Raw genomic sequence first — 11,640 nt, 5'->3', positions numbered from 1 at the left:
CATCTGCTCCCCGCTCTGTCTCTGGTGAATCCTCTCACCCCCTGCACCTCTGGCCTGTACCCCAGCTATTGTATGCATAAATAAATACTTTTTAAAAAAGAGGTAAATATTATATAGCAAAATATTTTGCTCCTTTTATCTGGATGCATAGTATGTCACCATATAAATGTGCTGCCACTTATTACCCCAGAGACCTATAGAGGAGTATGCCGGATGAGCCCAATCCTTTTTTATATTATACAGAGCACTGCAATTAACTCCTGTGTACATACATCCTCTTGTGCTTGTGTGCATACTGAATAAATCCCTACAAGTGGCACATCTGAGTCACAGGGCCTATGGATTTGATTTTGAGATACATGAAGTTGACTTCGGTGCCTTCTAGGAGGCTGTAGGTTTCCCCAGTCACAGGCACTCTGTGTATTTGCTGGCTGTGCTATCTCCATGCCTTTCAGGAGTAACCCAGAAACGCAGTTTCATGCTAGGGGGATGTGCAGAAGGGTGCAGTGCAGTTTCTTAGCCTCCCACTTGGGTTTAGTGCCAGATCCCCAGTGCCCAATGTTGAATTCTCTAAATTCACCCTGGAGGCTGGTGGAATCCTTTCTTAGACCAACACCTGTTCAGCCTAGCCTTTCCCTTTCTAATTCATTTCTTTCTCACTGAGACAAACAATAATAAAAACCCTCAAATTTATTTAAAAGTTAACTTTATATCCAAAAACAGCATAAATGGCAAATCACTATGCCTTGCCATAAAAAATAACCATCATATATATTTTTAAAAATTTATTTATTTTATGCATACAAGAACTGGGTACAGGGCAGAGGTGTGGAGGATGAGAGGATTCACCAGAGACAGAGTGGGGAAACAACAGGCAGATTGACTGAAATACACTGCTGAGGGGAGCAGACAGTGAGTCAGGAGAGGTCTGCTGCACCATATGGGTAGCTCCCTGGCTGGCAGGGGGATCGAACTCATGCTGCAGTGGCTGTGGCTAGCTTCATAGCTTGCGTCTTAACCCCTTGCGCCACCAGGGAGGCCCAGTAACCATCACATTTACTGGCGCTAGCATTCACATTTAGTCCCCACCATAAACTAGTGGGTAGGGGCTATTATTTTTATCATTGCACAGGTAGGAAATTGAAGCACAGGGAGGTTAAGTTACCCGCCCACCGGTTCAGAGATAGAGAGTGACAGAGCCCGAAGTCCAAGCCCCGCAGGCGAGCTGCACACGACTCTAGATCTCAAGTAACTAAAAAACCCACTTAAGTAGATTATTGTAGCAGCATCCTGAGAGAGCTGGGCCATCAAGCATTAATTGGAGGAGGTTAGGTCGTAGAAAGTAGCCCCGCGCTGACAAGATTAAATCGAATGGATGGAAGGGACAGAGAGGAGGGGGGCCGGGCCTGGCCCTAAGCTCTCCTCGGATGCCCCATTCTTGCTCATGGGCGCAGGGCACCTGAGGGAAGGGCGGGGAATCGCGGCTCCTTCCCTGCCGCACCCTCTCCTTTCTCTGCCCGCCTCCTTGCTCGGCGTCCCCGATTCTACAACTGAGACCCCGCAGGCTGCGCGGTCCGGTAGCCTGCGTCCCCCGAGACTTAGCGCTCCCGGGTATCCTGCAGCGAAGGTTTCGCTGGAGCCGACTCCGGCCCGGCTGCAGCCCCTCCGGTTTCCCGGAAGCGAGGCGCGCGGGTGGCACTACATCCCCCGGAGTCGCCGCCCGGCCGCTGGCATCCCCACCCTGCAAGCGAGAGCCACCGAGGTTACAGCGGGCCGAGGTGAGCGCGCTGGCGGACAAGGGTGTCCATGATTCTGGGTGCAAACAAGGGGACACGAGGCCTCGAACCCGGGCCTCTGATTCCTGGCGGCTCCGACCATGAGGCTGGGTACGCCGAGGGCTGAGATCCCTGGTTCCGCTGCGCCGCCAAGACCCGCGCTGTGGTCGCTGCGCTGGGACCGCGTGGCCTGGCGACAGCTGGATGGGGGGCAGGGAGCAGCCCCTCTCCGGTCCCGGCCGCCTGAGGCCCGGGCCGCGGGGACTTTTATTCTGACACGGCCTGCGCCCGGCTCTGCTTAGTCATGGTGACCTGCGCGCTCCGCGCCTCCCCCCGCGCGCGGCGATGGAGGCTCCCGGGCCTGGGCGACGGAGGCGGAGCCCGAGCACAGCCATGGCGGGGTGAGTGAGGCGGCCTGCGCTGGGGCTGCGGGCACGGTGGGCCATTGGCGCCCCGGCGGCCGTGCCCTGGGGCTGGGGAGCGGGGCGCCGCAGGCCCAGTCGCTTCGGGATTCCCGCGGCCCAGCTGAGGGCCAGGAGGGCGCGGCTCGGGTCCGGTCCTTTTGTTGGACGGCGCGACTCACAGGGTGGCCCGGGAGCAACAGGAGCCAGGAGAGAGGCCCAGGGAGCGCCGCTCGGTTTGACGAAGGACGGGGGATCCCGGGACTTTGGGGAGTTTGGTCTGCGCTGTGGGGTTGGCTGCTGAGAGACCGTGACGGGGCCACTTCCTCCCTTCTCCAGGCCTGGCTGGCTGCTCTGGCGAGGCATGCGCAGTCTCCCACTTGTCGACTCATGGGGGAAGTGCCCAGTGCCCAGGGGGCACCGTTGACCAAACGGCTGAAGACTGAGAGGCCTCTCCCCGGGGCCTCAGCTGGGGAGAGACGGCCAAAGGCGCCCTGTGGCCGGTGGGGGAGGGTGCTCTGGCAGACACCGCAGAATGGGCAGTCAGCCAGCCACACTTTTACTGACCCCTGCTCAGTGCCAGGCCCCAGGCGGGACATGGGGGAAGCACATGAAAGTGTGGGCACAGCCCTGATCTCGCATGGGGCTGCCTGCACGCTGAAGTGTTGGGGTGGGGCTGAGGTCCAGAGGGAAGCCTGCTCCTCAACAAGAAAGCAGAAAATCTGTTCAGCTCCTGACAAGTACAATGATGAAAATAAAACAGGGAGATGATTCTGCGCTGAGCCCCTGGAATGCTAAATGAAGAAACTGAAGAACCTCTTACAGACCCCACCCTCCACACACACTTCTCCCTGCAGGACCTTTCAAAAACACCTCATGCCCTGGCCTTCCAATTTTCATGGTTTTCATGGAAACTCTGTTCTCTGTAGTAATCATCTTCCATTATACTCTTTCCTGATTGTCAAGATTCTCTCATTCTGCCTCTGAGCGTTTGCACTTGCTGTTCCCTTTGCATGAAAAACTAATCCCTACACCCCACACCCATTCATATGTTCTTCCTTCTTTCTCAGCTTCTACGGAAGCCTAGACCACCTTATTTAAAGTAATGTCACATTGTCATGATGCTGCTGCCATTTTCTTCATGACCCTCTTTTCTGCTCAAGTCTTGCTTCGTTTATTTCTGGTCCTTCCCTCCCCAACTAACAGCTACCGGAGGGTAGTTTTTGTCTCTTGCTCACCGGTGCCTAGAACAGGGCCTGGCATGCAGTGAATGTGCGATAAATGTTGGTGGGGTGAATGAAGGAATGAACTTGACATGTTCTATGGCGGGAAGGGCCACTCGATGGATAGCTGAAACAGTGAGCAAAGGGGAGAGGTAGACAGCAGCTATCTGAAGAGGGTCTTGCAAGTCATTGAAGAGTTGAGCTGTATGCTTTATGCCATTGGGAGTTGGGGGGATTCTGAGCAGAGAAGGGATATCATGTAATCAATGTTTTAAGATGGATCCTTGGGCTGTGGAGGCCACGGAGCAGTTAGCAAGAGCAGATGGATGCTGCTTCACCCTGGGCTTGGGATGGAAAACTGATCTAAGATTTGCTTTATCTTAAAAGAGAAGATCTGGCCTCAGGCCCTAGCCCTGTGCTCTCCCTCCTCCAGGCCCCTGAGTGTCAGTGGTGGTGTTGTGCCTTGTCACCTGGAACTCCATGCAGCCAGAATCCAGGCCTAGCGGGGCTGGGGCCCACAACCAATTTCTGCCCCTGCAATCACAGCGCCCGGAGGGGGCAGGGGACGCAGTGATGTACGCTTCTACCGAGTGCAAGGCTGAGGTGACACCCTCTCAGCATGGCAACCGCACCTTCAGCTACACTCTGGAGGACCACACCAAGCAGGCCTTCGGCATCATGAATGAGCTACGACTCAGCCAGCAGCTGTGTGATGTTACGCTGCAGGTCAAGTATGAGGATGCACCAGCTGCCCAGTTCATGGCCCACAAGGTGGTGCTGGCCTCATCCAGCCCTGTTTTCAAGGCCATGTTCACCAATGGACTGCGGGAGCAGGGAATGGAGGTGGTGTCTATTGAGGGCATCCACCCCAAAGTCATGGAGCGTCTCATTGAGTTTGCCTACACAGCCTCCATCTCCATGGGTGAGAAGTGCGTACTCCATGTCATGAATGGTGCAGTCATGTACCAGATCGACAGCGTGGTTCGTGCCTGCAGTGACTTCCTGGTGCAGCAACTGGACCCGAGCAATGCCATCGGCATCGCCAACTTTGCTGAGCAGATTGGCTGTGCCGAGCTCCACCAGCGTGCCCGCGAGTATATCTACATGCACTTTGGGGAGGTGAGCGAGCAAGAGGGGACCTGGAACCAGGGTTTGGGGGTGGTATCAGAAGGACCAGGGAAAGATGAGTGCTCATCACCTATCTCCTGGGAAGCTGGAAAAATGGGGTTCTGAGCTTCTATTCTGCACATCAGGGGCAATGCTGGGAAGTGGCCAAGGAAAGTAAGGGCTTCATGGGTCTTTAAGAACAAGGGTAGGGACAGGGTGTAGTGAACTTGAGAGCAGCTCTGCCCTGGGGTGCACTGAGCTGAGCCCAACATTTCAGGCAGTCAGCAAATACTCATCGCACACATGTGACATGCTGTCGACTATAAATGTGATCCTTAGATATGTTTTCTTTGGTGCACGCAGTGCTGTCCTTACCCTTGGTTTCATTTTCACTTTTAAGTGGAGGAAGTTTTTCGGCATAACAGAAGGGTAACAGAAAATAACAGAAGGGTTCTTGAAAAATCCAATGATGAGTCTGAATTCTTAGGTGGGTGCCATTGGTGGTGACACATGAGATGAATAATAAGTGTTGGGCATTTGCTGTGGGACAGCACCTTTTCTAAATGATTTCCATCTTTTAAATTATTGAATTTAAAAGCTATTCTAGGATTTAGTACCATCCTTGAAGAGCCCCATGCTTTGAAGTGCCTTCCTAGAAATTTTCAGTCTGGCTCCAGTGACTAGCACTCCCTCGGTGGACACTACTCTTGTCTCCATTCCTTATTGTGACAATAGTCCTAGGGCTTTTTTTTTTTTTTTAAAGATTTTTATTTATGCATACATGCAGGAACTGGGGTACAGGCCAGAGGTGCGGGTGGTGAGAGGATTCACCAGAGACAGTGTGGGGAACAGAACAGGCAGATCGACTGAAATAAACTGTTGAGGGGAGCAGCAGGTGAGTCTGCTGCGCCATGTGGGTACCTCCTGGTTGGCCAGGGATCGAACTCTAGCTGCAGAGGCTGGGGATAGCTTCATGGTGCTGTGCTTGCGCCACCAGGGAGGCACAGGGCCTATGGCTTCTAAGAAGTGGTCCAGAAAATAGGGCTCATCCACTGGCCTATACAATGTTTCTTTCCTGGAATTGTGTGGGGTCGGTGGGGGGTGTCTCAGATTGGTGGTGAACTGTGCTGATTGTAGAAGAACCAAAATTATTTATGTAGATCAGTATTGGACAAGAAATATTTCCCCAGGGACCCTTTATGCCCTAGAAGTAGTTCTGATGTGTCATACAATCCCCTTTTACAGAGGAGGAAGACCAAGGCACAGAGGATTTCAAATATTTGCCCAAGGTCACATGGTTAGAAATTTGTGGGCCAAAACTGCAGCTCAGGCTGCTTTCTTCAGTGCCTGTACTTTTTGCCTTGCTTTACTTTTTTTTTTTAAAGATTTATTTATTTATGCATACAAGAGCTGGGGTACAGGCCAGAGGCGCGGGGGGTGAGAGGTTTCACCAGAGACAGAGTGAGGAACAGAACAGGCAGATTGACCAAACTACACTGCTGAGGGCGAGTCAGGAGAGGTCTGCTGCACCATGTGGGTTGCTCCTTGGCTGGCAAGTAATTTCATTAAAAAATTAGGTAATGTTGGGCCTCCCCGGTGGCGCAGCGGTTGAGCACTGGGTTGTGAAGCTGCCCGCAGCCTCTGCAGCGCCAGTTCGATCCCCGGCCACCGGCGAGGGTCCCACATGGCGCGCAGACCTCTCCTGCCGCGCCCATTGCACCCCTCAGCAGTGTACTTCTGTCCTTCTGCCTGTTCTTCTCCCCGCTCTGGCTCTGGTGAATTCTCTTACCCTCCCACGCTTCTGACTGTACCCAGTGCTTATATTTAAAAAAAAAAAAAAAAAAAACAGAAACCATTTAAAAAATAATAAAGTTGTAAAAAAAAAAATTAGGTAATGTTATAAAAACATTTTTTGATACAAATGTCACTTTTTTAAAAAAGATTTATTTAGGGGCCTCCCCGGTGGCGCAGCAGTTGAGCGCTGGGTTGCGAAGCTGCCTGCAGCCTCTGCAGCGCCGGTTCGATCCCCGGCTGCTCCCCGGCCACCAGAGGAGGGTCCCACATAGCGCGCAGACCTCTCCTGCCGCCTGCTGCTCCCCTCAGCAGTGTACTTCGGTCCTTCTGCCTGCTCTGCTCCCCACTCTGGTTCTGGTGAATTCTCTCACCCTCCCGCACTTCTGACTGTACCCAGTGCTTGTATGTATGTATCAATCAATCAATCAATAAATAAATCTTAAAAAAAAAAGATTTATGCATAGAAGAAGGGGGTTACAGGCCAGAGATGCAGGGGGGTGAGAGGATTCACCAGAGACAGAGTGGGGAATAGAACAAGCAGATTGGTTGAAATACACTGCTGAGGGGAGCAGCAGGTTAGTCAGGAGAGGTCTGCTGCGCCATGTGGGTAGCTCTTTGGCCAGGGATCGAACTTGTGCTGCAGTGGCTGTGGATAGCTTCATAGATTGCACCACCAGGGAAGCCCATAAACGTCACTTTTTACCTGGCATGTGGTATTAATTCATTTAATCATCACAACCTATGAAGCTTATACTATTTGAATCCCCATTTTACATATGAGGAAACTGTGGAGTGATATCGTTGATACCACTGAGGGTGGAGGGAAGACACATGGGAGTGTGCCCATCCTGCTAATTCTGTCTACAGGTAGCCAAGCAAGAGGAGTTCTTCAACCTGTCCCACTGCCAGCTGGTAACCCTCATTAGCCGGGATGATCTGAATGTGCGCTGCGAGTCTGAGGTCTTCCATGCTTGTATCAACTGGGTCAAGTATGACTGTGAGCAGCGGCGCTTCTACGTGCAGGCACTGCTGCGGGCTGTGCGCTGCCATTCGCTCACGCCCCACTTCCTTCAAATGCAGCTGCAGAAGTGTGAGATCCTGCAATCGGACTCCCGCTGCAAGGACTACCTGGTCAAGATCTTCCAGGAGCTCACTCTGCATAAGCCCACACAGGTGATGCCCTGCCGGGCGCCCAAGGTGGGCCGGCTCATCTACACAGCTGGTGGCTACTTCCGTCAGTCCCTTAGCTACCTGGAGGCCTACAACCCCAGTGATGGCACGTGGCTCCGGTTGGCAGACCTGCAGGTGCCCCGTAGTGGCCTGGCAGGCTGCGTGGTGGGAGGGCTGCTCTATGCTGTGGGCGGCAGGAACAACTCCCCTGATGGCAACACCGACTCCAGCGCCCTGGACTGCTACAACCCCATGACCAACCAGTGGTCACCCTGCGCCCCCATGAGTGTACCGCGCAATCGAATTGGGGTTGGGGTCATTGATGGACACATCTATGCCGTGGGCGGCTCCCATGGCTGCATCCACCACAACAGTGTGGAGAGGTAAGTGGCAGGGCCAGGAGGGTGGACTCCCAGGCTCCCACTGCAAACAGCTCTCATGCCATTGGATCTTGGGAGTCCCCTTGCTGTTGAGTGCTTGTCTCTGCATCCCGCCTTCAAAGAGTAGAAACTTTAAGTCCAAGCAAAACTACCTCAGGTGATGTGTCTGGGCCTGGGAACTGCTTACAGGGCTGTCATAAACCCACACAGCAACTTTGTGATGATCTGGAAGAAGTTCCATCCTTTTGAGATTGCTGCAATGTGCTAATTTTGTTAAAACATAGTACCTCACTGCTATCTGCCCCTATATTGTATTAAACAGGGTATGTGAGGTCACTTATGTGGACAGTGCCTCAAGTGTGGTGCCTTTGTGCAGTACACATCAGTGCCTGGGGAGCCTGTTATAGAGGCCAAGTATTTTGGATATTTGGCTCCTGTGTAGCCTGGTCCTTTGCTTCTCCTTTTCCAGAAGTGTGATCCAGGATACAGTTGTCATGGAACTTGTTGAACTCCCCAGCCCTCCTCTGGAAATTCCAGAGATCTGGCATTGATGGGTTTGTGGTGAGGTTGGGAAATGGGAATTTTAAACAAATAACTCAAAGACCTCTAATGTACATGGTCTGTGAATAAGACCATGGGATGGCACTGTACCCTTGGCAGGCCATTTTTGAGGAAAAAAAAAAAAAAAGCACACTATTAATTATCCCAGGAGTGCAGGTGTGAACTGGCAGTGTCCAGTGCTCAGGCCAACTGGGACATGGTATGGTCATCCATCTTTGAGCATCACACTTTGATGCTCACTTGAGAAAACTGTTTCTGGGACATCACTTGATTGTTAGAATTGGGGTTCTGGGCACTTACAGGGCTGGCACAGACCCTAGCTCTGCCACTCCTTGATGCCACTTTACCTCTCTGTGCCTCCATCTTGTCATCTGTGAAGTGGTGGGTGATAATGAGGATACCCTGACCCAACAGGCTGGGTTGATCTTGGTGACAACACAAATAACAGCCCAGGGCCTGGCAGAGGTGTGATTTAGGCACCAGGGTCCAGCAGGTGTGCATGTGACCTTGAGCAGATGACAGCTGCAAACCTCAGTTTCCATCTGGAAAATGGAACTACTCATGGCTTGTTCCTTGGAGAATGGTTGTGAGGACTAAAGATCAAATGTACAAAGAGCTAGCAGAGTATTGGGCTATAGTCAGTGTTCCACACAAGTCGGTGATGATCGCTATTGTCATTGTTATTATGATCCTACAGGTATGAGCCAGAGCGGGACGAGTGGCACTTGGTGGCCCCAATGCTGACGAGAAGGATTGGGGTGGGAGTAGCTGTCCTCAACCGTCTGCTCTATGCTGTCGGGGGCTTCGATGGGACAAACCGCCTCAACTCAGCCGAGTGTTACTACCCAGAGAGGAACGAGTGGCGAATGATCACACCCATGAAAACCATCCGGAGTGGGGCAGGTGGGCAGGGTCTGTGGGGAGGGGAGCCTGAAGGAACACCCTCCACCCTGGGGCAAAATCTAGCCAGGCCTAAGTGCGGCTTCCGTTTCAACTTTGAATCCCGTGGGCCCACAGAGGGCTAGATTCTGACAGATTCCAAGCTTCTGTCCCCCAGCTTTGTTTCTTTTTCTTTTTTTAATTTAAAAGGCAGGTTTAGGGCCTCCCTGGTGGCGCAGCGGTTGAGCGCTGGGCTGCAAAGCTGCCCGCAGCCGCTGCAGCGCCGGTTCAATCCCGGCCACCGGTTCAATCCCCAGCCGCTGGTGAGGGTCCCACGTGGCACACTGACCTCTCCTGCTGCGCCTGCTGCTCCCCTCAGTAGATTCTTTCGTCTGTCTGCCTGCGATGCTCCCCGCTCTGACTGGTGGATTCTCTCAGCCTCCCGCTCCTCTGACTGTGCCCGGGGCTTGTATAAGTAAATAAATAAATAAATAATTCTTTTAAAAAAAAAAAAAAGGCAGGTTTATTAGGGAAGGGATAAAACAGTAAAAGACACTTGAATAGACAAGCGGGCAGGAAGAACTGCCCCAGAAGGGACAGGTTTGCTGAGAGAGGCCTGCATGGTCGCAGGCGGGCGGCCTTAAGGAGAGCGGCCTCCACTGAGGGAGGTCAGTTAGGAGAAGTCCTGGCATGGTACAGGTCACTGGCAGACAGGTGGCTGCTGCCCTGTGGAGGGAGAGAGTTGGTGAAAAGAGGCACCTGCACAGTCACAGGTGGGCAGACGGATTGCTGCTCCCAGCTTTGTTTCTGAAGGGTCTCTCAGGAGAGGAGTGAGGGGAGGGCCCCCCAAGAAGGTGGTGACTGGGGCCAGGCCCTGGAGCAGTCACCTTCTCTACATGGTGTGCTCTAGGAGTCTGTGTCCTGCACAACTGTATCTACGCTGCTGGGGGCTATGATGGGCAGGACCAGCTAAACAGTGTGGAGCGATACGACGTGGAGACGGAAATGTGGACTTTCGTAGCCCCCATGAAGCATCGGCGAAGTGCCCTAGGCATTACTGTGCACCAGGGGAGAATCTACGTCCTTGGTGAGGCCCCGGGGATGGGTACCTGGGTGGACAGGACTAATGCTCCAATCCTGGCCGGAAGGCTCCTCGAGGCTTCTTCCTCCTCTTTCTTACCCTGTCCTCGGAGGGAGTGACCTTGCCCTCCGCTCTCCCTGCAGGAGGCTACGATGGCCACACGTTCCTGGACAGTGTGGAGTGCTATGACCCAGACACGGACACCTGGAGTGAGGTCACCAGCATGACATCCGGCCGGAGCGGGGTGGGTGTTGCTGTCACCATGGAACCCTGCCGGAAGCAGATTGACCAGCAGAACTGCACTTGTTGAGCCACTTTTGTTTCTTGAGCAAAAATACGGTCCGATGGAGAGTATTGTCATTTTTGTACAAAAAACAGGACAAAAACAAAGGACACAGAGCAAGTGCTTGTGCTCTAGTAAGAGGCCAGGACGCCTCAGTGCTAAATGACAACTCGGAAGAAAAGAAGGCCAAAATGGGAGCCCATGAAGAGAAGACCCAGAGAACTGCTTGGGAGGGGGTGCGGAAAGGAGAAAGTCCCCCACCTGCTATGCCGAGACTAGGACTGGGTCCCACAACAGCAGCCACTGCCTCCCTTTGGGGTGAAAGCAGGTGCTGACATCAGGTATCTCTGTGATTGGATCCTGGAGGGCTGGGAAGGGGCCATCAGAGGCCCTTCTGGAGATGTAGACCCTAGGAATGGGCCTGTACATAGAAACCACTGGATATCTCTGCCCTGAACAGCCATTTTGTTGATAAACAACCTTGTAACTTTGCAATGAAAATAAAAAACAAACTAACTAATGTCTTCCACCTAGGCTTTCAGCTGGAGGTCTTGAACCCAGGGACAGAAAGGACTCTTCTGAAATGCTTTCAAATTTTTGCTTTAGTTAGACTTGTATCTGAAACCAGTTAACTCTGCATCTGGATATGTAGGGCATCTTTTTCCCCATAGACCCAGCCACACAGGGCTCACTTTGTCAGTTTCATCTGCTTCAAAGACAATGACCTATCTCTTTTGACATCTTTCCTCGGACTCCCTGAGATTAATTTCATATATGTATACTGATATTTGAAGGCAAACCATCTCTGACATGGCTTTCATATTCAGAGCAAATCTATCTGGCCATTTTTATGTGCTACTATAATACGGACTGAGCCTTTTATTTAGGTCACTGGGTATTAAAGGACAAAGGGCTTCTTGGGAATCTTCTTAGGCAAAAGACCTAAAGAATTTGTACAAAGGCAATATACTGCCCAGATTAGTCTC

The 11,640-nt window shown here is 52.4% G+C and overlaps 1 protein-coding gene across 3 annotated transcripts; it reads left to right on the top strand.

Annotated features, from left to right (window-relative positions):
* The first annotated feature begins 1,679 nt into the window (after positions 1-1,679).
* KEAP1 (kelch like ECH associated protein 1) lies at positions 1,680-11,250 on the top strand. 3 transcript variants are annotated; one of them, XM_037505771.2, is made up of 6 exons: positions 1,680-1,778; positions 3,833-4,518; positions 7,168-7,853; positions 9,109-9,314; positions 10,201-10,377; positions 10,515-11,246. In XM_037505771.2, exons 2-6 carry the CDS (start codon positions 3,880-3,882, stop codon positions 10,679-10,681), a joined length of 1,875 nt encoding a protein of 624 aa, XP_037361668.1. In that variant the 5' UTR covers positions 1,680-1,778; positions 3,833-3,879; the 3' UTR covers positions 10,682-11,246. The 3 variants fall into 3 exon arrangements, with proteins under 3 accessions (XP_037361668.1, XP_037361667.1, XP_054549245.1); XM_037505770.2 differs by lacking the exon at positions 1,680-1,778 and adding an exon at positions 2,069-2,176; XM_054693270.1 differs by lacking the exons at positions 1,680-1,778; positions 10,201-10,377 and adding an exon at positions 2,109-2,176 and having other exon boundaries at positions 10,515-11,250.
* Positions 11,251-11,640: the final 390 nt, after the last annotated feature.

This window comes from Talpa occidentalis, unplaced genomic scaffold (assembly GCF_014898055.3).
Source record: "Talpa occidentalis isolate TD23 unplaced genomic scaffold, MPIMG_talOcc4v2.1 talOcc4.12, whole genome shotgun sequence".
Taxonomy (NCBI): domain Eukaryota; kingdom Metazoa; phylum Chordata; class Mammalia; order Eulipotyphla; family Talpidae; genus Talpa; species Talpa occidentalis.
The sequence above is the reverse complement of the archived record's forward strand: the minus strand, read 5'-3'. Positions and strand labels throughout refer to the sequence as shown.